Below are 27,517 nucleotides of genomic sequence, written 5' to 3' on the forward strand. Positions count from 1 at the left end.
TGTGGGGTTGTCGTAGAGAGCTCTGGCGAGACTCTTGACCACGGAGGGTACCTAAATGCTCTATAGGACTAGTGGAGTGTTTCTAAAGTGACTTAGACTACCTTCACCGAGCTAAACTCAAAATGCCCCATGGATTGGACCTAGGCTAGGTTGAGTTTTCAGCCTAAATGACATGGGTGGTCAAATCGAGCTCGGAAACAATGGAAAAACGGTAGGGGAAGCCTCATGTTAGTAGATTGAAGCTTTCTAGCGAATGGATTTGCTTCGAGAAGGCTTCGATTTGCGGATCAGCTCCCTGGGTGGTGGTGGATCTTGAGGTGAACGGCGGGTCTTCGACAAGGGAGAAGAAGGGGTGATGCTTGGGGAAGTCCTTGGGGAGCTCGGGAGAGTCCCCTCCTACGATCTCCGGCCCTTGAATGCGATGCCAAAGGAATCCCTGTCCCTTCTAGTATTGGGTTGAGAGAGTGAGAGAGAGAGCAAATGAGAGAGTGAGCGAGTGAGAGAGGCAATTGACTACCTTAAGTCGAGCCTCTGTGTGTTGGCGGTTGGACCACGTAGGGCGCTGGTCAGACCGCATCAAGCACACGTGGCTAGCCCACGTTGCTGCTACCTAGCGGTCAGACCGCGGGTGATCCCGATCAGACCGCGAGAGGGGTTTTGTCCTGAATCTTTCTAATTATTCCCGTTTTCCCTTCCCTTTCTTCTCCAAAGGATCTATGGTTTTTCTAAGGAGCTCTAAACCATCTCTAGGGTGTTTGAAACACCTTCGAACTAAACTTGTTGGACAATTACACAACAACACGGGTGATAACACATGTGATAATGGTTAAGCGATGCTTAATTATGGCTTATCATTTTTGGGACGTGACAATAAAGCTCTAGAACCACTCACAAATCATATCAATGCCAAAAGGGTCACATAATTTCGAGTTCAGATCAAGCAAAAATAAAAGCAATGGCCATAGCTTTCGTGCTGAGGAGGTCATTCTAGCTTCACGGTTGGGGCATCCGTTAACTAGTGCCTTGATCCTCCCCTTCCCTCCTTCAGGAAGACATCTTAGCATAACACCAACAAAATTGTTGCAAAAATAACCATATTAAACAACTAAAGAGCACACAACTTACGATTTTTTTGCCACAACCCCCATTGGCAACAGATCCAGACGCCCACATCAATCGCTCAGTATCATATGCGGTGCCCCTAGCATGTGCTCGCCAACGTATGCAGCTTCCCTCATGGTCAGAGAGGTCGCCTTTCGCGGGATCTGGGTGCCTCGCCATCGATGTCCCCGTTTTGATCTAGTGCCATGGGCATCGATTCGTGCGGCACCTAGCCCAGCTAGCAGCAAACACCTAATCCTCAATCCCTTAGGGAGAGAGCAAGAACTCCACTAGAGGCAATCCCTGGCCATGGTGGCCGATCTCTGCAGAGGGGGTGGCGAAAGGGAGGAGAGAGAGTGAGCGAGTGGGAGGCTAAGAGATTGTTGGGGAAATTAAGGAACCCAATGATGACAAAAAACATTTTGGTGGTGTGGCTGCTATCCAAATTAAATCGCCGTGCGTGGAAATCGCCATCGGGGATGGTTGTAGGTGTGTGTGTGTGGAGGCGTCAGAGAGTTGATCGACGTCACGAGGAAGAAGAGACGCAAGGAGCAAGGGTAACGGAGGGGTAGGACGATGAGTTGTGTGCAACAAGGCAGTCACATGGAAATGATGTAGATAACGGCAGGGGAACAGGGTTTGGAATTAGGGTTTGATGTTGAGCAAGTTCATATACTATTCAAGGGGTTTGAAGAAGTAATAGGGCTGTTGGATCTATGTCCAATGGCCTACACCAGTGACCAGGTTTTGGAAGGTCAAGACTGGACCCATAAGGTCTTGTACGTCTAGATAACTTAAATTGCAGCCCAGTTTCTCAGCCCATTCACGTGGAGGCCAGTGTCCGGCCCACCTAATAAGCCCTAAGTGGGAAAATCATATGCACCACAAATAAAAAACACACAGAAAATGGCCATGCCACATGGCCTCGCAGCTTTCGAAGTGGGCAACACACGAGTTGGGCTGTTGTTTGGCAGTCCAACGAAGATGCAAATTTGGCACGGTACATCAATAGCTCTAAGAGTTTTTTATTTTTACATTTTCTAACTTAAATAATTAAATAAATAAACTTTAGATGAAAAGATTTACAATAATAGATCTATCGTCCTATGATTTTTTTTTTATTTTTACATTTCCTAACTTAAAAAATTAAATAAATAGACTCCGGATGAAAAAATTTATAATAATAAACATCTACCGTCCTTTCAGACGGTTATAGCCCTCTCAGAGGGCGATAAGCATCCCATAGTAGCACGGCCAGATCTTACCACCCTGTTATTGAGCGATTAGTCCTTACTGTCTGTTGATAGGGTGGGTAGCCTCCGTTATAAACAGTGCTCTGTGATAAACAGTACTCGATATTCAATTTTCTTTTTTATCTTCTCTGTTTCAAGCAGTGGTCTACTGTTGCTCTAAAAATCCTAACATTTTTTGTACGTATTTCATAATCCATGTGAAACTCATTTTAATTAGATTTACCTAACAATCCTGTGTATAATTTAAACTAAAATTCTCCAAAAAAAATCTACTTTTATAACTTCTAGCAATTGTTAGGTTATCAAATAAATTCCAAAAATCTAAAAAAAATCATTAATATTCTTCTTATGTGATGAAATAATTTATAAAATTATTTTTAGCACTAGGTTATAAGATGAAAGAGTGAGTTCCTTTGTAATGCTCTATTTATATGTATTTTTATAATTTTATATGATATTCTTCTTTAACTTAATTTAAATTCAAACATATATAAAACTAATGCTGAAAATAATTTTAGAAATTATTTCATCACATAAGAAAAATATTAGTGAATTATTCTAAATTTTTTAAAATTTATTTGATACCCTAACAATTACTAGAAGTTATAAAAATAGACTTTTTTCGAGAATTTTAGTTTAAATTCTATATAGACTTTTTTTTCCATTTGTATTTCTACTTGAATCAGAGAAAAAACGTGAATTCAATTAAAATAAGTTACACATAGATTATAAAACACGTAAAAAAAATCTAGAATTTTTGAAGCAACATAATACCACTATTTTAAACAGAAAAAAAAAGAGAAATTAAGTACTGTTTATGACGACCCACCCTCTCAGACGGTAAGCCCTAACAGTCCAATAAGAGAATGGTAAAATCTAGCCGTGCATCTCAGGATCGGAAAGTAGACGTCTATTATTATAAATTTTTTCATTTAAAATCTATTTATTTTATTATTTAAATAAGAAAATGTAAAAATACAAAAACTCACAAGCTAACTATAACATCGATTATACAAACCCAAAAACATTCACACAAACTCAGACATCAATAGCAACTTTAGGGCTTATTGGGTGGGCCATCGTCCAGAGGACACAAGTAATGTACAGTACAGAGCAATATGTGCGGGTACCAAACACCATGCAAGTTTCTGACGAACGGACGCTCATCACTCGCTACCGGCTGCATTATAGGGGGTGCCTTGCTGGGTCTGGGAGACCGCCTCGACGAGATTGTGCACGGCCTTGTCGTAGCTGACGAAGCCCATTAACCAGAAGTCATGGGAATCCACCGTGACGATGTGGACGTATTTCTCCGGCGGATTCTCCTTCATCGTCACTGGCTCCACCGTCGCGATTTTGTTCAAGGGGATCATCACCTGCCGGGAAGAGGAAATGTTATGGTAAATCTGACAGAACAGGGACAACTTTTTCACGATGTTTTTAACAGCCATTTTATCATTTGATAGCAATCCATTTTATCACGATGAATTATTTTTTAGGAATAATTCCTTATACACTATTATCATAAACCTTTATTTCTGACCTACTGGTAAAACCCATATTCTTTGAATGCCACTGATAAATTTTACCTTTAAAAACTCATAAGTAATTGTAGAGAGCTCAGAAAAATGTGAAACTTAATTTGTTGTACTCCTTATCATATGTACTTTGCAGTGTATATGCATGCATGCATGAATTCCTTACCATTAAGATGGTTAAATTGTGCTCATTTAGGGCACAAAGGGAGTTAGAAAGGTACAAAATTGACGAAACTTGTCTCATCCTATGCTATCCACCAAAAAATATTAGAGGAAAGAATGATAGCACCATCAAGATTACACATATACATGATGTTACAGACTAAAACCGCATCGGTATTTTAATATTTAACTGAGAAATCTAACGGGAGTGGTATATAAGGGATTAGAATTTAAGATCAATAGCATTAAAGGAATATGAGTTTTATTGGTGGTAGGTGGTAGATCAGGTATGAAGGTCTATGACATTGGCATATAAGAAATTATTCCTATTTTTTACCCTCACAATGCAGTTTTCTTGTCCGACTGATATTGGGAAACCGAGATTATCACGTGTACGCACCGAAGGAGAATATGCGGCGAAGTCACAGGAGTCTATACAGGCTTGCGGTGAAACGAACATACCTTGTAGTAGCTCCAAGCAATCTGACCAGACGGCGCCGTGAATGAGAGCGGGCGGTCACTACAGAATGCTACGTTCATATCCGTCAGGTAGAGCGTGCCAGCAACAGGGCCTGTTGCCGTTGACAGGTAACATGCGAAGGTCTTCTTCAGGTGCTCCTCAGGGTTGGGGGAGAAAGTCTGCTTGTACAGCTTGTCGAAGCCGCCCTCCGTCAGGGCCTTTGCGCCAAGGCTGAGCTTCCCCATCGCAGCGTCAGAGATCGAAGGCGCCGTCTTCACTGGAAAATGTACAAACAGATGCCAAATTTAAGGAAAGCTGATGACTGAAAGCTTGCTTAAACCAATATGAAATGCAAAGGATAATAAAACTAGTTCCCTCACAAAACTAAAGTAACATGAAGTCAAATCAGTTGACAAGTCTAATTTCAGATATCAACGTTGAACTCAGTATGGTTGGTTTAATCAACTACTATCAAACATCAACTTGGTTGAGTCAACTCTCAGCTTATTAGAACTATATTCAAACTACTCCCACAATGGCCCTTTGTCACGATCAACTAAGCAAGTAATATGCAAGTTAAGTACAACAGACAAGGGTTTTTGTGGAGAAAAGTTTGTCGCTAATAAACTACATAAAAGTGAGGATAGTAGTTTAATCACAGGTAAACAGTGATGTCGCTACTTTCATCACCAATGTTCTGATGTCTTGTAGTGGTTGTCCAAGTCTAGATTGAAGCCCCAAAATTTTATGATCTTACAACCCCTGATTCAGTGGACTTCTACGTAGGATCCTAATTGATAGTCTTAACTCTTAATATTTCTAAGATTCTAGAAAATATTATCATAGGAACGCGAACACGATTTACTTGTACCGAACGGTTCGTGATTAATTATAACTACTTTATACATGTCCTTTCAATTTTAAAGTTCCAAACTTTATCCACGAATGCCTTCTAATATATGAATAAGTAACTATAGTTATCACATTCAGACCGTATTTTCAAATAACGTACACTAAATGTACAGGTTAAATTTTTGAGAAATTTTATGTGGTCCAAAATTAAAATGAGCTATTTATTTTTAGAGTCCAGCCTAGATTAGTCAGGATACTATTCATTTCTCACCAGTAATATAGGTAGTATATATGAGTAGTATAGTAGTATTAGGATTATTTCGAAGAGAAAAATATATAACATGAAAATAATTAACTTGCAGTTATATATCTCTAAATAGAGTAATATTTCAGTGCTATTTTAATCTGCATTCAACATGAGAGTTCATTTACTACTCATCGTTTTTGCTAATCATGATAGGTAATTTTAACAAAACTATCATAATTACTAAAATATCCAATTACATGGATAGTCGGATTAGATTTATACCTCTAGATAGTATAGACCACCACCGTAAAAGAGCTCAAATTTTTTATCACTAAATACACGGTAGATTTAGCCAAGTAGTATCAGCTAGACCAAAAAATAAATTCAGCAAAAGCAGCTCCTCTCTCCCCAAGAGCAGAGCACTCCCTCGGCTCAGGTGATGAGCAAAAGCAGAGTACTCCCTCTGCTCAGGCGATGAGCAAGAGCAGAGGATCCTCTGCTCCGGCAAGGACGTCGAAAGGTGGTCCCTGCTTCGTTCTTCTCTCCCTTTTCTGCTAGGCTAGGGCTACCGAACTCGCGAGCTGAATAGAGCTAAGGCAAGGGGAGAAGGATCGAGTCAAGAACGGGGGAGGGGCTTACGGTTGAGCCAGATGTTGGAGGCGAGCTCCTCGGCCTTCCGGCTCCAGGTGTTGAAGAAGTCGAGGATGTGCTCCATCGGGCTGTCCCCCTTCTGCTGCCTATGCCGCTGCGGCGGTGCCACGGGCACCTCCCCCATGATGATGTACGGCGGCAGCTCCTGGTCCCCGCGAGCCGCCGTCCACTGCGCCGCCTCTTTGTTCTCCGGGTGCGCCCCGGGGGCCGCCGGTGGGCCCATCTGCCGCGTGCCCCACCGCGCCTCCTCGGCTGGTGCCGCCGCGGGAAACGGCGCAGGCTGCGGCGCCCCGTCCGGTGCGGCGGCGGCGGTGTCCTGCTTGCTGTCCTTGCCCTCCATGGATGACGAGACGGTGACGCGGGGAACGAAGAGGACGGAGTAGGCGATGGAACAGTGTGGAGCTCGGTGCAAGTGGAAAGCGCGAGACTACGGATGGATTAGATCCGATCGGTGGCGAGGTGGCGAGGTCAGGTTACACTTTTTATAGGCTGAGCGGTGGCGCGTCGGCAAAGGAGGGAAATCCTGCCACGGAAGGACACGGCGTGCTCGTTCCAGACGACTTCCATGCTTCGGGAGCAAGAACCTTCGAGGCGCGGCACACGCGGCGTAAGTGGGCAACCAAGGCTTAGCCGCGGAGACTACGTGACACAGTGCTAGCTACTGTATACCCTCACGGCAACCCATACACACATTTGACTATTGAGAAAAAAATATAAATTTAAAGATTGATAAAGTTACTATATATATATCTTAAAAATATCATCTAGATTATATATACAAATAGCAAATTAATGTAGATAATCACCTACTCTGACCATCCAAAGACTTACCTACCTAGCTTATCACAAGTTGGAAGCTTTGAGTTAGCTTATTCGATCGCACGCCCACTGTTCTAAATGCCTAACAATTTGACTATTTTGCTTCGAATTAGTAGCTTATTCGTACTCTCACGGTTTTCAAATACCTGCTACTTTTACTATTTTACCCTTTGTGAATATTTATTATCGCTTCGAATGATTTCCCCCTTCCGAAGTACCCGTACCTCGTCATCGTATACTTCCTAGTGTAGGCTCAAGACAAATTATTTCAATCCAAGTAACTTCTGTGCTTTACAAATTGGACCATCAAAAGACTTGGGACTCAATAAACCATTCGAGTTCGGTTTAATTTAGACTCGACTCGAGCCTCGTCTGAATTTTGAGATGAGCTGGTGCCCGTCCAAAGGATTGACAAGCCCGTGGTGAGCCTGATGTGTATGATATGCTCCAGTTTCAAGCTGCGCCTGCGCGTCTTCGTCCCTGCAGCATTCACTCGACCTTGCCCTCCCGTAGCAGCCCGCGAATGAAAGGTGGTCGGAGGAGGAGCGTGTCACGCCCCCAAAATGGACCTCGCATAAGTCTATATTCTTAATATATTCTTATTTTATTATTAATTAAAGATTAAAATCAGATTAGTGAAGGAATATCTTAGACTAATTAAAGTCCTTGAAAAAATTAGAGTTATTTTATAATGCAAGCTGCTATTATTCTTAAACATTAAACTTGTTTATGGACCCATTCAATTCTCAAATTAATTAGTCAGTCAAAAATCTAACTATATTATAATTAATTAACCGGTTCCTCACATCCTATCTCCTTAAAAGAAATTTCGTCCCAAAATTTTACTCACTGCTATTCATAAAATGATAGGAAAAATCTGTACGAATATCCTCTTCTTTTTTCTAGGTAGCTTCTTGCTCACTGTGATTACTTCATTGTATTTTAACAAATGAAATAGTTTGTTGTCGTAATTTATGATTGATTATCCTAAAATACAGATAGGATATTCCTGATACGTAGGTCATCCTATAGTTGTATTAATGGTGTCTCGATCCTATCTGTTAACTCCCGCAAGCATTTTAGCAACATTGAGACATGGAAAGTATTGTGTACTCTTTGTAGAGGTTATGGTAATTCTATCTGGTAGGCGACTTTTCTAACTTTATGTGTTACTCGGTATGGGTCAATATACCTTGTACTCAATTTTCAATAGATACCGAATCTTTTGATTCCTTTCATTGGTGATACTTTCAAATATACCCAATTACCTTTTTGAAATTCTAGATCGCTTCTACAATTATCTGCATAACTTTTCTATCAATTTTGGGCCATATGTATTTGATTTCTTATAACCTTAATCTCCTCCTCTGTTTCTTGTAATAAGTCTGGCCAAGATATTTCTTCTCTCCAACTTCATTCCAACAAATTGGTATTGTGTTCAACATTTTCTTTCATACAATGCCTCATATGGTGCCATCTGAATAGTTGATAGGTAGCTATTATTGTAGGCAAATTCTACTAAAGATAGATGTTTATCCAATGATCATCTGAAATCTATTACACTTGCCCTTGGCATGTCGTCAAAAATTTGATTGACTCTTTCTGTTTGTCCATCCGTCTGCAGGTGATATGTTGTACTGAAGTTTAGTTTTGTTCTCATAGCTTCATGTAGACTTTTCCAAAACTTAGATACAAAATGAGGACATATGTCAGAAACAATAGCTAACAGCACACAATGTAGTGTTTCTATTTTCTTAATATATATTTCGCCTAGTTTCTTCAATGATTAGGTTTGCTTCACAGGGATAAAAGTGTGTTGTTTTTGTCAATCTATCGACAATTACCCAAATGGAGTCATGTCCAGTAGACATACGAGGAAGTCCAATGATAAAATCCATAACAATTTGTTCCCATTTCCAAACTGGTATTTTTAAAGATTGTAAATAACCACCTGGTTTCTAGTGCTCAGCTTTTGCACATTGACATATATCGCATTCAGAAATGAATTTGGCAATGTCTTTCTTCATGTTATTCCACCAAAATATCCCCTTTAAATCTTTGTGCACTTTAGTACTTCCAGGGTAAATAGTATAAGGGATAGAGTGTGCTTTCTCCAATATTTCTTTTCTTATTTGTTGGTCATCTGGAACACATAATCGATTGTGAAACCAAAATGATCCATCTTCATGGATTTTAAACTCAAGTGGTTTCCCGGTTTCTAATTCTTCCTTTATCTTTTGTAGGAATTCATCATGTTCTTGATTCACCTTTATCTTTTTTTTTTTAAATTGGCTGAAATTGTCAGGCATGGGGCTGGATTTCTGGGTCATTTCTTGTAACCATGATTTCAAAAAATTTCAAATCTTTCAGTATCTCTATTTGATTGGCAAGCATAGTGGCCTACTAAGAGCGTTTGCAACAACATTGGTTTTTCCAGAATGATAATTTATTCTAATATCATAATTTTTAATTAACTCCAACCAACGTCTTTGTCTCATATTTAGCTCCTTCTAAGTAAATATGTACTTGAAGCTCTTATGGTCAATGTAGATTTCACAATGTCCTCTAAAGAGATAATGGTGCCAAATCTTGAGTACAAATACTACATCTTCTAATTCCAAGTTATGTGTTGGGTAGTTCATTTCATTGGATCTCAATTGATGGGATGCATATACAATCACTTTATCTTCTTACATTAGCACACAATCTAAACCCACTTTTGATGCATCACAATAGATAATATATCCAATTTCCGTTCTTGGTAAAGTGAGTATTAGAGTAGATACTAGTTTTTTCTTTAGTTCTTCGAAATATTTGTCACATTGCTCATTCTATTCAAACTTTGCTCCTTTTCGTGTAAGCTTTATTAATGGTGTCAATAAATGAGTAAATTTAAATAAATCTCCTGTAATATCATACTAATCCAAGAAAACTTCTTATCTCTATTACCATTGTGAGTTTCCTTCCAATCTACTACAGCTTGTACTTTTGTAGGATCGACTGAAATTCCATTGCCATATATTACATGTCTCAAAAATGATACTTTATCAAGCCAAAACTCACATTTCTTTAGTTTTCCATATAAATTATTTTCTTTTAATATTTCAAGAACTATTCATAGGTGATTTGCATGTTCTGCTTCACTCTTTGAGTATATTAAGATGTCATCAATAAATACGATAACAAAGTGATCCAAGTGTGGTTTGAAAACTCAATTATTAGATCCATGAAAGTTGGTGAAGTATTTGTTATGCCAAAAGGCATAACCAAATACTCATAATGTCCATATCTTGTTTGAAATATAGTTCTGGGAGCATCTTTCATTTTAATCTTCAATTGGTGATAACTAGATTGCAAATATATCTTGTAAAATACCTTTGCTCCTTGAAGTTGATCGAATAATTATCAATTTTTGGCAATCAGTATATATTCTTAATTCCACATGTCGATCTAATAGTAAGATAAGTCGATTATCGTATGCCGTACTGACGCTTGCCTTGCATGGTCACTTTGTTAAATTCCTGATAGTCTACACAAAGTGCTACCATCTTTCTTCTTTACGAAGAGTATGTACGGAGCAGCCCATGAAGACACACTAGATTGTATAAAACCTTTGTTTTCCAATTCCCCAAGCTGTTTCTTGAACTCTTGCATTTCAATTGGAGCCATCCGATAAAGTGGTTTAGCCATAGGACTAGAACCAGAAATTAGATATTTACAAAATTATATTTCTCGATCAAATGACATTCCTGGTAATTCCTCTGGAAAAATATCTATATATTCATTCACTATAGGAATATCCTTTATACTTTTGCTTCTGACTTCAATATTAAGAGCTTCGAGGCTTGCTACCCTTTTATTTCTTTGACACACTACTTCATGATGATTTGGTAACTTAAATATTACTCTTTTTCTATGGCAATTGATGAATGTCCAATTTTTTGATAACCAGTCTATACCCAAGATAACATCAAACTTTACCACTTCTAGTACCACTAGATTGGCAAAAAAAATTCCTACTATTTTTATTGGGCACAAATCACATATGTACCTTGAAGTCACCTTTCTTGCATAAAAGTACATTAGAATATAAATGCATCTTAATTTGAAAGTTAAGATATAAACAATTTGAAAGAATATCATGCAACTAACTAAGCATTTCCCAACCACACAACCTATGACTCTGGTACCATTTTAACCGTCACACCCAAAAATAGGCCCATGCGTAAGTCTACATTCTTATTTTATTATTAAATAAAGATTAAGATAACATTAGTGAAGAATTATCTTAGAGTAATTACAATACTTAAAATAGAGTTATTTTGATAATGCAAGGTGTTATTATTCTTAAGCATTAAACTTATTTATGGGTTGATTCAATTCTTAAATTAATTAGTTAGCCAAACCTCTAATTATATTATAATTAATTATCTGGTTCCTCGTAGAGCGCTTGGGCAAGTAGAGCTCTTTTGGGAGGTGAAGTGGTCAGCATGGAGATCGTTGGGCATCGGCCGCCACAAACGAAAGCATGGATACGAGGAGAAGGAAACAACTGATGGGATGTCATCACTGCTACCACTCAGGGCTCCCAACAAGCAGTTGCGGATGCAACGAAATCATGAAGAAGGGTTGATTTTTTTCCACTCCTCTACCTCATCTCTCTCTTCTCCTCCTCTTACAAAAAATGGAGAAGAGGGCTTAGGGGACTATAAGGGAGTGGCGGCCGGTAGGGGCTTGAGTCCCCCTCGCCCCACCCCCCTCCCCCTGAAAATCCGCCACAAGCAACAAGCCAGGTGGCTAGGGAAAAACAACCAAACTTTTTAGAGTTTGTTAAAGTAATATTAATTTAATGCAAAATACAAAAATAATATACATTTTTGAAAATTGCAAAAATAGTATCATGTCGGCAGGTTTCTATCGGGAAGGTGCCGGTTCGGAAATTGATTTTCCAACAGGGTATTATTTTTACAATTTTTCGAAATTACATATTATTTTTGTAATTTTTCAATTTTTAAAAAATCAAAGTTTTTGTTTCTTATGGTTGGCTAGCGGGTGCTTTTGGGATTCATTTTTGCCAGCCATGTGGTAAGTCTAGGTAACCAAAGACGTAGAGCTGCATCGGCTAATGCAGGTGCAGTCCAGGCTACCAATCACATGGATAGGCTCGCTCATGACAGACTTGTTATCCACTAATAGCAGAGTTAGCAACAAAAGGTATTTTGGCTATATTTGGAAAAATAATATAAATTATAATATATTAGTATCAATCTTTGCATACCATTTATACAGGTGAGGCATTCAAATAATTGAAAATTTAGATCTATATCATTTTTATGACACTAGAACATAATTGGTTATTCGTGCTGGGTCATCAGTGTCGGCTAGGTCAGAACCAGTACTGATGAAGTGTCAGTGCCGGTTCGTAACATCTCGAGCATGATCAATGATTGAGCTAGGTTGAACCGACACTAATATTTAGTGACAGCTGGTAACTATGACTTGGCACTGATACTTTTTATTAGTGCCAGTTCGTGTTACAGGTCGGTACTAATAAATGTCCATTATAAAAGTGGCGTCTACTTCTCCCTCAAGCTTGAACAGGATAGAGAGGAGCTATGTTCTGCTCGACTCCCGCCATTTGTGCCCAACCTTGCACTTAGAGACTTAAAAATTTGGAAGAGTCTATGTGCCCAAGGTGCTTCAAGGTTAGTAAGATGATCTATATTTTATTTTTACTTAGATTTACCTGTTAGATTGCTCTAGGTTTGAAAGTATGTGATTGCTCCATGGTGATGAATTTTTAGAGCTCTAATTGAGCTCTAATTGAGTAAAAATTATAATTTTTTCATTGTAGTGCACATAGAGATGATCTACATTTTATTTGTGGTTAGTTTTTTTTTTTTTTGTTAGAGTACTCTAGATTTGAAAGTATGTGATAATGCCATGGTGACCTAGATCTCTATTTTTTTAGTAGTGATTTAAGAAAAATGTTAAAATCACATCTAAATAGAATAAAACCTAACTCTAATTTTCTAGTAGTGAATTAGGAAAAAAGATTAAAATCATCACTAAATAGATCAACATATTGAATTTGAATATTGTGCTGTATGGATGACACGTCCACCCGCTAATCGCAAGCGAACGCGGCAACATTTAGAAGGTGGGTCCTTCGACCCGGGCTAAGGCCCTCTAATATGGAGCAATCAAGATGCAAGGTAATTCAATAAATTAGATGTGAATTTTGAAATATTGCATGGTTATCAGTTCAATGGTTTTTTTAATGATTGCTAAAACGTAATGATAATTATACATTTGCAGATGGACCGGATATGGATGTACAAGGCTGACAATCGTGGCCCAGAGTTCTTTCATGGCATTGATGCTTTTTTTAGGGCTGCTGCGGCATACAGGAAGCCAAAAAATAAGCGTGATGATCACTATATATTGTTTGTGCGTTGATTGCAAGAATGATAAGAAGTTCTCAGGTATAGAGTAAATCCATGCACACTTATTTCATAGGGGTTGCAAGCATAGCTATATCCGCTGGACCGAGCACGGTGAACTTAAGAAGGTTGTGCATGAAGAATATCCCACAGTCGAAGAAGATGGAGGCAACGATATGACGGCTGGTGAAGACATCGATATGTCGGTGTTCAAAGATACTTTTGTTAGCAACAATGATGATGACCTAGACAAAATGTTGTGCAACGCGGAGGGATACTTCACTAGTGATAGGCAATATGAAAAGTTCCAGTGCATGATAGAGTACTATAAAACACCAGTGTTCCCGGGTTGTAAGAAAGAGCACAACAAGCTATATATTGTGCTAACATTGTTGCAAATAAAGTCTAGCAATGATTGGTCTGATAAGGGCTTAAACAAGTTGTTATGATTCTTGAGGCACTTGCTTCCAGAGGGCAACGAGTTTCCTAAAAACACGTACCACACCAAGCGAATTGTTTGCCCATTGGCGTTGGAAATAGAGAAAATACATGGATGTCAAAACGACTGCAAGTTGTATCGCGGCGGGGATGCAGACTTGGAAGCGTGTCGTGTTTGCAGTGCATCATGGTACAAGAGCAACGTTGATGATATTGATAGCAATGACATAGGGGAGAAGAGTAAGGATAAAAGACCTCCCGCTAAGATGGTTTGGTATTTCCCTATAATCTCTTATTTGAAGTGATTATTTGCCAACAAAGTGAATACCGAGTTAATGGGATGGAATCAAATGGAGAAACTTCGATACAAAATACAAGAAATTCAAAACTAAAGTGAGAAATATAAGGCTTGAGTTTAGCACGGATGGGAGGAATCCTTTCTACAACATGAGCAATAGTCATAGCAGTTGGTCTATGACTCTCTGTATCTATAACCTTCTATCTTGATTGTGTATAAAGCGAAAGTTCCTTATGATGCCTTTGCTAATCAGTGGGCCAAATCAACCTGAAAATGATATCGATGTGTATCTCTAACCATTGCTTGAAGATCTCCTTGTACTATGGAAAGATGGCGTACGGGTGTGGGATGAATACAAACATGAGTATTTCACCCTACGCATAATGTTGTTCGTAACGATCCAAGATTGGATTACTCTTGTTAACCTATCGGGATAGACTTTAAAAGGCTACAATGGATGTGTATGGTGCTTGGATGAAACAGGGGGCATTGTGGCTAAATAAGTTCAAGAAAATGGTCTACATGGGTCACCGTAGGTTTCTATGTTCGGATCACCGATACCGCAAGAATAACAGAGCTTTTGACGGGACAGTGGAGACTCGTCGAGCTCTAAAGGTTCACACTGGGGGAACAGGTTATATAAGAATGGTAAAGAAGCTTAGAGTTGTCCTTGGAAAGGAGGAAGAATTCCCAGCTAGAAAACTCGCTCTTATGTTTAAAAAGAGATCAATTTTTTCAAACCTACCTTATTGGAAGCACTTGATGGTCCAGCATGCAATTGACATCATGCATATGGAGAAGAACGTGTTTCATAGCTTGATTGGTACCTTACTAGACATACCTGGCAAAACAAAAGATACACTTAATTCACGGTTGGACCAGAAAGGTATGAAGCTAAGAAAAATTCTGCATCCTAAAATCTTAGGCAACAGGGCAAATGAACTTCTCATGGCTTGCTACACTCTAAACAAGGAAGAGAAGATCAACCTATGTAGTTGCTTGCATGGAATCAAAGTTCCAACCGGTTACTCCTCCAACATAAAGAGATTAGTGAACATAAAAACTTTGAAGTTAGTTGGCATGAAATCCCATGATTATCACATAATGATGATACAGTTGCTTGCTGTTGCAATTAGAGGTATTCTGTCGGATAAGGTTTGAGACCCAATCATAAAGTTGTGTTCATTTTTCAATACAGTTTCATACAATGTTATTGACCCGAGCAAACTAACAAAGTTGCAGCAAGATGTGGTCCATACTATATGCCAGCTTAAGAGTATTTTCCCTCCATCATGCTGCAATAAAATCTTTAAGCCCTCTTATGCCTGTTCTAGCTATATTGCTTTGTTTTTACCTTTTAGTACTGGAATCAGATCAGCATCAGGCTGCAATAAAATCTTTAAGCCCTCTTATGCATGTTCTAGCTATATTCATTATCCTTTGTTTTTACCTTTTAGTACTGGAATCAGATCAGCATCTCTAAGGCATGCATATCTTTTTTCTTCCAGTTAAAAATAATTCAATGTGGTAATTAATTTATGATTTAAGCTTCATTTTTTGGTGCACCGCTATAATTGGCTTCCGATTTTTGCCCTTCTTTTGGTCTATGATAAATGGATGTCACCTTTGATACAAAGTATTATAATTAGTTTGAACATAATTTTGCTTTATTCCATATAGCTTCTTATTTAGTTTTCTAAGCCTTTCAATTAATTTCCGAGTATCAATTTGATCATGTAATTAGTGCAGAAGTATTGGATGGGGCAAAGCACATCTTGTTGTGTACAGTAACATGGACATCTTGTCATACAGTATGTACTTATTGGTATAGATGATTAGGTTCAGTTTTTTAAGTACCAGAAAACTTGAGACAGCTAAGGCTAAGAGGCTAACCATGTATGCGTGTCCTTTTACTCCTGTGTCTTGACTGAAATTAAGATGTCCCAAAAAGTCAGCTTAAAGGTCAGAAATGCTCTTTTGACAATAGCCCACAGAGCATCACCAGGTCATTGAAAGGTCAGAAAATGGTAGTAAACCGATTAATAAAGGTCTGCTAATATTTCTGTCAAAGTCAAATTTACTGTATGATCAGTTCAACAGATTATAGTGTCAAAGGTGATCTTAAGCAGTCAATTCGGCATCGATTATTAATCAAACAAGCTGGAAAAAGAAACTGAATGAAAATAGTTTGCATGATTATCATCACATAAAACAAATCCATAACAGCATAGTTAGTACATCCTTGGTGATATGGCTACCCAACAAAAGAAATTAGTATCGCTGATCAAGGTAACATTTTCAGACCTAGATTGATCGAGGAATCAAATAGCACACTATTTTACACATGGAAGGGCATCAAGGAAAATCTTTCTTGTTTCTCACTAGAATCTACAACATGTTAGAATTCTAGCTAAAGGATAAGAGCAAGCTCAAAATTTCATATGCATAGATACATAAACCTAAATCATGTCCCTATGTGTATACAGATTATAGAGAAGAAGATCAGATTGACCAGTTTACCTAGCTTTACTTGAAAACTAAAGAAGCCTCAGTTTTAACTACATGTTGTCAGTGTGCTAAAATTTTTACCTCTTGTCAGAATGGTAAATAGTGAGCATTTGTTTTCAACAATATTAGACTTTGGACTAATTAACATGATTCATGCACATTTATAATTAATTATGTGAAGTAAAGGAATTTTTATATAGGAATGATACGTACAAAATCAAGTCACTGCCCACAGACATACCCCCCAATACACTGTCCCTCCTCTGACTAGGATCCAGCCTCGGATGATGCTCCAGAGCGAAGCGGTAGCCCGAGTGCATACCTCAACTTGAATCAACCTGACGATGATGCTCCGGAGGGTTTGACCACTGATGATGCACCAGAGGGTCTGACCACTGATGATGTGCTGGTGGGTCAGTCGTCCAAAGAACAAAGGCGTGGCTGAGGTCTCAGCAAGATGCATGAGGCACGTTTTGTCATCACGGAGGTCGATTCAACCGGGGAGCCCATAAAACCTTTACATGTACTTGGACCGTTCAAGACATATGTGGGTGTCTCATAAGGGACCACATCGCAATCACTTATAGAACTTGGAGACACAAATGAGGTGACAAGTGGGCGGTTCCAGATAGCATCAAGGAATTTATGTGGGGCAAGTTGTCGCAAACGTTTGATTACCCTAAAGGATGCAACATGGCCATAGTCATAATGGGCATAATTTTTAAGAATTTTAATGTTAAAGTGTATAGATATTATCACTTGAAGGGTTGAATGCCAGACTGGGATGATTATCTGATGGTGAAAGATTTTTGGAATGATTTCATGAATTACATAAATTCAGAGGAAGCAAAAAATATAAATGAAACAAACAAGGCCAACTCCAAAGAACTTATACCCCCAAAAAACCGGCTCGCTCGAGTACATGAGGAAAGTTGATGAGTGGGAGAATGTGGAAGAAGATGTAACCAAAAGTGGTGTCAAACTTGTGACGGCTGAGTGGATTCCACGAGCGAAAAACTACTTGTATGGGAGAGGGTGGCTCCTGCGACTGATTGAAGCTTATGCTTCAAAAGTGAACAAGAACAGGAAGTCATGTAGAAGATTAGAGATGCCCACGTATAGTCTTCACTGGACTCTTTCCAGGCAGATAGGGAGAACGACGAGCTAACCTTGTCACTAGGAAATAAGGAGCATACTGGTCGCACACGAGACAAGGGTTTGAGACCTTGGAAGGTCGAATTTGAACAAAACACTGACACTTGCAAGAAACAAAGAAAAAATATGTCAGAAGTGATAGCCCTTCTAAAAGAAGAACTTGCAGAGGAAACACTTATGATAGATGCCAAAATAGTAGTAGCTATTCAACAAGCCAGGAAGGAGTAATTAGTCGTCACAAATAATGCTTTGATAACGAGCCCTGGTAGTCATCAAGCAGCTATGCGGCCATGGGGCTTCCAGGAGAAGTCTTAATCGGTGACCCCATAGACCAAATCACAGAAAGTACACCATGCAAGTTTGTCATGCCCACCTTGGGTGTTCCCATCACAGCGGCTAGGGGCCTGGCTGAGCAATGGGTGGAAGGGTGCATGTGGATAGTGTAATACATGTGTACCATAAAAGTAAGCTAGATTACCTCGGAGAGGCAGGGGAAATAAGGCTATCAAAAAACATAGACCCTTACGTCTTGTGGTGCAAGTGTGACATAGTGTTTGGCGAAGACATAGAAGAGTCTGGGTTTAGTTCGAAGTCGTCAGACCCGCCTAGAAGATCTTCACCTTCTCCGTTGTCGCCTCCATAGCCACCAAGAAGATATCAAACCCCTTCTCTACCACCACCTATCCCTCTTTAGAAGCCAGTAGCACCTGCACAATCTCAGAAGTCGATGTCATCTTAGAAACCGACTTCGTTACAATAGCGAGCAATAGAGAGGTGGCATGCAGCATCTAAGAAGCTGGCATCTCCTCTACCTTATGATAAAACTGATGAGGAAATCAGAAGGGAACTGAACTCCAGTGTCAATGCACACCTCAAACGTACTGAGCCTAAGAAGAGTGCTATCTCTCCAACAACGGTCGAGGGCATCTTTTTTAGCAATACAATGTTAGGACTTAGGACTAATTACCTACAGTGACATATATGTAGTTTTCACTAGGCCCTCTTTGTTATCTAGACAGACTTTAGCAATATCGTTGTCTTCGACGCGAGAAGAAATCCAGTAGATGATTACCAATCCCTCATAGATTTGCTACAAAGGTAAACTAATAATTTCATTAATACTTTAGTAAACTTCGAATTGATTGAATTTAAGTCTAGTTACAGTCAATAATCACACACGTACATGGTGTACGTACGCTGCATCAAGAGGAATGGACATCACTTTCCATGCCAGAAGGAATAGAAAGTCGTAACCAATTTTTCTTGTATGATTTATATTGAGGGCAACAATTTATGTGGCTACTATGTATGTGACTTCATGTATGGATTCATCGAATATAATTATAGCAACATTACCGATGCTAAGGTAAGTGGTATAAATATTGATGACTAATTTTCAGTTCATACTCGTGTTCAAATAGATTGATTTTCTTCAATTCTCGTAATTGCTGGAACTCAAGCCGTAGAGAATTATCACACTTCAGGAACAACTTTGTGGGTTCATCAATGATGAAGTTGTTCTAGAGTCCGGCTAGTACCATGTTTTCAAATTGTGCTGTTTGGACACTGTCCCTTCACCTATCCATAGAGTTTGTTACATGATTCTTCTTAAAGTAAAAAGTGTAGTTCAGGGTCTTCGGTTAACCAGAAAACTTGAATACATCATTTCTTACCCTTTTGTTGCATACTTTGTGTTAATTATGAACTTTTGTTATAAACTTATCTTAGTTACGAACTTTAGTGAATAACATATGAAATAACATGGTTATGTATGCATGAATGAGAAGAATATGTGAATAAATTGTATATATATGTGAGATTATATGTGCTGAGATGATTATATGTGCATGTGAAACTTAAATGTATGTTTATCTTACTGTATGTGATATTATTTATGCTATTGTCGACAATGACTAGATTCTGTATAGAGGGAGGGGTCATCAGTGCTGGTTTGTCCTACAAGCCGGTACTGATAGTCTGAGTATTAGTACCGGTTCCTTATTATAGACGACACTGATATTCATTATCAGTGCTTATTCATAAACTAACACTGAAAGTAACGAACTATCAATATCGAGTAATAAGTATCAGCGCTGATTCATAAACTGACATTGAAAGTCATGAACTATCAATACTAAGTAATCAATGTCGGTTCAAAAACCGCCAATGGTAATATTTTTAACTGGCACTGATGACCCTTTTTATAGTAATGTGGCACCATGCCACTTAAACCCTTTTTTCTGTTTTGTTCCACTTAACTATAGGTTTGTGGTACTAATGTTTCACAAAACCCCCTCCCTCGCAAATGAACTAGAAATTTGACATGCGGGCCACCGTTTAAAAGCTTCGCTGGCCAGATGTTGCTCCTTCCACGTTGGATGTTGATGTAGACCTCGTTAGATCATCAATTGGTTTATTGAATTCAAATCGAGCCTATCTTCTTTCATTAAAATAGATCAACTCTTTGTCCATGCCCACCGATGGTGCGGCGCACGGCTCCCCTACCGACAACCTTTGACAGCACGCTATGCAGCTTCCCCAGTGATGACAATGCCCCCCTCCCCACTGGGCCAAGAAGAGGTGCTTCCATGTCTTTCCTGACAAGGAGCTGGCCGACCATTCCACTTGGACAGCTCCCAGCGCACGCGCGCCAAATAGCATATCTTGTTTCGTCACCTTTTCCGTTGCCCCCATGCCACCCTGCGCCACTGCCCATCTTGTAGCGCTCGCTACTCAGCATCACCCCCATGACCACCAACCACCGTCGCGGTCTCCATTGCCCCACCGTCAAAGAGCTAGCAGCTCCTGCTGGGCTAGCTCGAATGGTGGAGGGAGGTCAGCGCAAAAAAAAGTATCATTTTTTATGTGCCCAGGTGTTGTCTTAGACAGTGAGTAATACATTACCTACATATCTTGGCCAACGGGGTTTGCAAGGAACCAAAATTGTCTAAACACTGATCAAATAAGCCTGGGATGAAACTACACCCAAAACTATCACACGCAACAATTCCAAACCAAATTAGTAGTCTTTGATGCTCTTGGGACGAGGGCGTATTGAGCAGCAATGTGCGACGGTGCGTACAGGGGAGGCGGTGGCCAGAGGAGCCACCATGGAGCGGTATGTCTACGGTGAGTGTCCTTGCATGCTGGTGCTTGTGACCGCTAAACTGCGCAGCCTACTTCAATATCTTTAGAACTAACTGAGATTCAACATGTCAATTGAGTTTGATTTTTGCATGGAAGGAGCAATACCTCACCAGCTAAGCCTTCTAACGGGACCCACATGTCAACTGCCTCGTTAACCTACGAAAGGGTCATGTTTTGTGAAAAAAATGTTTCCTCAAGATATGGGGTTAGTGGCATATACCAAGGAACTTAGGGTTTTGTGACACTAGGACCATATAACCCAGGGTTTAGCAAAATTTACTAATCTTTGAATCAATTAGTTCAGGTATATACAACTCAGTTTGACAAATCGCATATTTCTCTGTGATTTATCAATTTCATAACTCAAAAACCATGTGCAGTTTGGTCATAAATTTTATATGCTTGTATGTTCACCCCCTCCCCTACATGTATATAAATTTTCAGAATTTTTTAAGACTTTAAGCATGTTTTATTTAGGGGTTTTCAGAAGGGGTTTCCACTAAATATTTCCCGGTTTAACTATGTTTCTCCACTGTTTTGGCCCACAAAATCGGTTCCTGAACAGCCCCTGGCCCAACATACCATGCAATCGTGCCCACGTCCTTGCCCCCTCTCATTGCCAGCCAGAACCATCACCTCCTCTGCGACAAGCCGACAACAGCACCGGTTGATCGAGGAAGTACCTAGCCTCTTGGGAGTGGAGAATCGTCCCAGCGTCACCACGCCTCCTCTCCAAGTAAGGTGAAGGTCAGTACAGAACAACAATCTATCTCTCTCTTACCACTTGATCCATCCTGTAACACCCTGATTTTCAGAATTTACAATTTTTTAAAAAATTTCAAGATTATTGAATAGCTTCAACAGTAGTATAGGTTTAAAACCTATTTTCTTAATCAATCAATTAATATAGGTTATTATTTTGTGTGCATTGCATGCTGAGTTTTGTTAGAAGCCAGGTAAATGCATTAGAGTTCTTTTTTTTTCTTTCTCTTGGGTATTTTGAGTGAAAAAGATTTTGAAAAGGTTTTTACAAAACTAAGTAGTGAATAAGTTAAAGATATTAATGGTTGGAACTCAAAATCTTTGAATTCATCATGTATTGAATCATTGATTATACCTGATCCTTCTTCACGTCAATCCAAATCTTATCCAAGTCCTTGTTTAAATTTAATCTCTCCTCTTTTTCAAATTCTACCCAAATTCAAATTCAAATTCCTTATCTACTCCTATTCTTGTTCAACCTCATCTTTTTTGTTTCTCTTAAATTCACTCCAAGTTCAATTCAAATTCAAACCATATTCAAATTTCTCTGCAAAAATTTCTTTTCTAAACCCTAGATATACCTAAAGTGTCTTTGGGCTCAATCTTGCTCAAGTTCAAATCCTTAGCCAAGTCTTCTAGATTGCCCAACAAAGGATCCACGAAATCTGGAAATTTTCGCGAAGTCCTAGACAGCCTCATTTTCTCATGAAGTTTCGGAGTTCAAAACGGCCTCAAATGCAAATCTTGACAATACTAAAGTTGTAGGCCTCGTCAAGAGCTTCGATTTGAACCTATGGAAGTCACATTTTGGATAATGTAGCTACAAGTTATGGCCCCCAAAATCAGTGCTGCGCAGAGAAGTCCGAGTTCAAACAGTTTATCTTGTGGTGCATTTTTGGAAATCAAGATGACATTTTCAGAAGTTCCAATGACTACCAAAGTTGTAAATCTTTTTGATTAATACAATTTAGAATCAAGAAACGTCCAATTTGGTCTCCGGACAACAGAGATATCATCCTCGGAATAGAGAGCTGCGAAAAAAGAAATCGTAACCGACTCGAACTCGAATCCGATTCGTGTTCGGTTTGGACTCCACCTCAACCAGCTGGTCCTAGCCCTATAAATATGAGTTGCACGCCCTCTCCTACCCCTATTCCACACCTCCAAGCCCTAGAAGTCGCTGCTGCCCTGTCCGTATGTCACCGGAGCACCGCCGCCGCCCGTGATGCGCTACGTCGTCTTCTCCGCGATTCCTCTTTCATCGACCATCAAAGCAAGGTGATGACCCCTTCTTATCCTCCCTTAATACTATTTTAGCATCATACTAAGTCCCTAGACAAGTCCTAGCCCTAGCCAAAGCCCAATCTAAGCCACTACGGTCGTCGCCGTCGCGGACAGCCGCGTGACAGCCGCGCTGTAGCCGATTGGCATCGACGTTCCCGACCGACCAGAGGTCAAATCACCAAGCCCTTTCACCGATGCATGTCCCATGATGTTTCCCATGCCCTCACCAACCAGGTCGGCCAATAGAATAGCCAAACTATCGAAATCAAGGTCGACGTACCCGTTATCCGGTTTCTGGACGTATTCTGCGCGCCCACCAGATTTGCAATCGCGTCCCCCATCAATCCGAAAGCCGTATGGATGCACCAACTGCGTCACGGCGTGTCCCATGAAGTCTTCTACGTTACCCTAGGAGCCCATCCCCGTTTGTGCAGCAACACGACCAAGACGCCATTACCAACCACAGCATGTCGCAGCCATCACCCGTTTCATCTATACTGATCGTTCTTCCTCTCAGTGGATGATCTACCAAAACCCATACCATAGCATTATGTTCCTGGGTTATATGAACATCCTTGTTCAAACGGTTCCTCAAAATTCATAACCAATCTTTGGGAACGCGAGCGTCTTCGTTCCTGCATTTGTTCGCGGTCACCACCAAACCTAGAAGCAGTCATCGCTGTTTTGCTGCTACCTCGGATGACCCCTTCCAAAACCAACCATACCGCTGAGTTAGTCTTTCCGCGTTCTACGCCATGCTCCCCTCGTTTCACTAAAATACCACTGAAGCCGACATTGATGTTTGTGGCCACATGCTCGATTGTCATCTCTGACGAAACCCGAACCACCACCGCTACATAGAGTGACCAATAGTATCCTAAACCTAGAAGTGCAACCTTCAGCCTTTTCAATCCATCATAGATGGTAGATACTATACCTTAGCATATCTCTTCTTTAATCCAAGATGATATTTGCATAGCATGCCAAGTCAGCGCCACATCATTCTCCTTAATCTAGTCAGTGAAGTCTAGTCTGCCCTACAATTTTGAATCTTGCGCAATGATATTGTCAAGCCTGACACAGTGATTGTGCAATAAAGTCTTTCCCATAGGAAGATAGTTTCGGAAAATCAGTATTTCCTTTTCAGTCTAATCCATCTCCCGAAAGCTATTCTCTTTTCATCTTAACTCCGATTTAGGCGATTCTTGCATCTAAACATTTCTAAAATCATCCCTATCTAACCATAGTGTTTTTGAAGTATTTTGATGATGTTTGGTATGTTGTTCTTAGTGTTTTTCTTTGTGTTGTTTGTCGGTAGTTCTCGCGATTAGTCGATAACGTTCCGGAGCAGTTTGAGGGACTTCAAGACCAAGATTTCGACAACACTGAGCAGCAATGGGTAAAAGGCAAGTGTCCTTGATCATCTTGAACCAATGTTTTTAAATATTTTATTTTACAAAATTGCATACAGTGTCTGTCAATATGATGGGGTTTTCCCTAGATTTTCTCTCATCATCCCTTGGAACCTAGATAGTTTATGGTTAGGTGTCTTTTATGGATAGATTGCTTAGCCATGCTTTTGGGATGTTGAGAAGTGTCATAATCTTGACTAATGAACATATAAACAATGGTCATTAATGTGTTAATGGTTTAACAACATGGACCCTTAGGACTTGAGCAAAGTGGTTTTGATGGTTATCATGGTTATGATGTTGGTTTAGTGTTTGCTCAAGCAACCTAAGTAAGGACCGGTTCGTGGAGCGACAACCCAAGAAATATCGTACCAACCACGAGACCTGGTATGGGATGGGCCTAGCCTTTTAATTAGTGGATTCCAGTTTTTGTGCGTGCCAAACAGAAGAGTGGATGTGTGGGGACGGCAAAGGCCAGAACCATTTGGTTAGTGGTATGAGATGTGTAGTGGAAGGGAATGGTGAAAACTTCCTGGAGCTACAAGGCGCAAAAGGGGGCTTCTGGGTGGTGTGAATGCCACTTTGACGATGGTGAAACCTAGCGGGCATGCACATATTGGATGAAACTTTGTAACGGCTTTGAAGTGACTTTTCGGGCGACACATCACTGACGTGTGTTAAGTGTCTAGCTAACACGGTAACATGGAAATCACGACTCGTGGGGAAAGCTGGACAACCTCTGCAGAGTGTAAAATATAATATATCAGCCGTGCTCACGGTTATGAGAGACTTGGATCCTCACATGATTAGATGGTTGTGTTTATGAGTTTGGTTGTGGTTATGGTTCTAGTATAGGGAGTACTAGATGGTTGTGGTTATGAGTTTGGTTGTGGTTATGGTTCTGGTACAGAGAGTACTAGATGGTTGTGATTTTGGTTATAGTACATGGAGTACTAGACGGTTATGGTATGCAAGGTGGGAAGCCTTGTATGCTGGATGTTGCATTGTATGGGTTATATTCACTTAATAATTGCTTAAGGCTTTTGAGTCCAAATATGTTTTCATTACTCGCATTTACGCAAATATACCATGTGTTAGCCTATTCTTGATATAAGCCTGCATATCATTATTTTTCCCACACTTGCTGAGCGTATTATGTGCTCACACTTGCTACTTTCCCTATGCTATGCGACATGGATACTGCTGCTCAATGAGTGAAGATGTTGAAGACTATCAAGACAAGGTTGTGACGTTCTAGGCGCGTGTCTCCCGGTCGGTTGCCTGCGGTGTTGTTGGGCACCAGTGCTTTTGTTCCGCTGCAGATATCTTCATAGAAGACAATATATGTCAATTGCTGTAAGATTTTAATGTTTATTTAATAGAAGTATTACTTTTGTTACTTCACCTGTGACGTCCTTATGTGTGTTGAACATCCTAGACACATATAAGTCGCATCTGCTTTTTGCCGTTAAAACCGGGTGTGACAGAGGTGGTATCAGAGCCATACTAACCGTAGGACGCTAGCCTAGATAGAATTGTTGTACCATAAGGTCATATTTTAAAAGCTTATTTAGAAAAATCCATCCCCGTGCTTTTCTGACCTCTCAGTTTCTCTCTCTACTTACCTATTTCACTCTTTTGAGAAAAATAAATTTTCAACACTCCTCCTTTCAAACTATTAGTTGTTGAACCATCCCAGTTACTCTGTTCGAGGAGGATGCACTTAAAAATCTCTTTTGGCGCTCCTACCTTGCATGAAAATTTATATGATAAAGATGAAGATCCATCACGACAAGGGAGAATCGTCCATCACAACACTGAAGACATGAAGATCTACCTCCGCGCCACTCCCGGTTTTAGTTTTTCGAGACATAGGAGGATTTTCCCCTTTTCTTCGTAAATGTTAGAGCGAGGTTAGTAGTGTGTGCTTGTGTGGTGTGCCTTGAGTGATTTGGATTTTCTGTTTGAGTGCTGGAGTGCGTTGTGGGATGCTTTAGCATCTGGTAACAATGATGTTCCTTATATATCTTTATAGTTAATAGTATAGCTGGATTTTTTCCTTCTAGTCCCTTCTTTTCTTGCCAAACCTTCTGCCTCAATCCCGATCATATGGTGAACACAAAGAAAGATCAGCTTGGTAAAGGTACCAACAACAATGAAAGCAACATCCAATAGATGCAACCTCAATTCAACAAGGAACAATTTTTGGAGACGCAGACTCAAATCTTTCAAAATATGGCTCAGAATATGGAAAGTATGCTAAAGACCGTTGAAGCTCTGGGTGCAGAAGACGAGCATAGAAAGCAAGGCAACATCAAGAAGAGGAAGAAAGCTTTTGAAGCCATCAAGCAACAACAGTTCTCAGTTACGTTCCACTCCTGAACAAGCACATTGTTCTGTCAACCAGGAAGTTTCACAGGTCAAGAGAAAATTTTGCAGAGTACCCCTACAAGGAAAGTGTGTTTTTGGCTGTTAAGAGGAAAGACGTTATGCCAATCGATGTCTGCTGAGGATCCTTGTACCTGGTGATAAGAAGGTGTGTCCACTCTAGAGAACCTACGCGCTAGGTCAAAAGATGTCCCACGAAGCACCCCATACGGAACTGGATCAACCCAAATCCCGTATGAAGATCTCAGTTCAAGATTCAGACCGTCACAACTTTCAAGTTGTAACGCAAGATAGCCAAGATCGACGAGGTCACATCAAGCTCACAGAAGCTCAGTAGGCACAACAAAAAAAAAGAGTGATATATTCCATGTCAAAGGCTACATGTCTATCTACTTCTCAAGAACTGGAAATGTAAGTCAGTGAAGTCCGCTCCTTTTTAAGGGGGGTAGTCTTCCTAGCTAATCTCTTGAACTGGAACCTAAAGACAGATATTGGAAACAGCTAGTCAGCAAATGTAATGCGGTAATAAAGTGTGCTAAAGGAAGGACAGTACCTAGAGGATGCACACCGACCACAGAAGTGATTGCTAAGAACAAGTA

The 27,517-nt window shown here is 39.9% G+C and overlaps 1 protein-coding gene across 1 annotated transcript; it reads right to left on the reverse strand.

The window, feature by feature from the left end:
- Positions 1-3,327: 3,327 nt before the first annotated feature.
- LOC133906157 (GEM-like protein 5) lies at positions 3,328-6,809 on the reverse strand. Its single transcript, XM_062347961.1, has 3 exons — positions 6,253-6,809; positions 4,517-4,791; positions 3,328-3,730 (listed from the first exon to the last, which is right to left on the reverse strand). The coding sequence occupies exons 1-3, from the start codon at positions 6,602-6,604 to the stop codon at positions 3,521-3,523; spliced, it is 837 nt and encodes a 278-aa protein (XP_062203945.1). The 5' UTR covers positions 6,605-6,809; the 3' UTR covers positions 3,328-3,520.
- Between the last annotated feature and the right edge of the window lie 20,708 nt (positions 6,810-27,517).

Source organism: Phragmites australis, chromosome 23 (genome assembly GCF_958298935.1).
Source record: "Phragmites australis chromosome 23, lpPhrAust1.1, whole genome shotgun sequence".
Taxonomy (NCBI): Eukaryota; Viridiplantae; Streptophyta; class Magnoliopsida; order Poales; family Poaceae; genus Phragmites; species Phragmites australis.

Coding starts and splice junctions, on each gene's coding strand:
- LOC133906157 (XM_062347961.1), bottom strand. CDS start 6,604: ATGGAGGGCAAGGACAGCAAGCAGGACACCGCCGCCGCCGCACCGGAC. Junction 4,792..6,252: donor CTCCAACATCTGGCTCAACC/GTAAGCCCCTCC, acceptor TACATTTTCCAG/TGAAGACGGCGCCTTCGATC. Junction 3,731..4,516: donor TTGCTTGGAGCTACTACAAG/GTATGTTCGTTT, acceptor TCTTCCCGGCAG/GTGATGATCCCCTTGAACAA.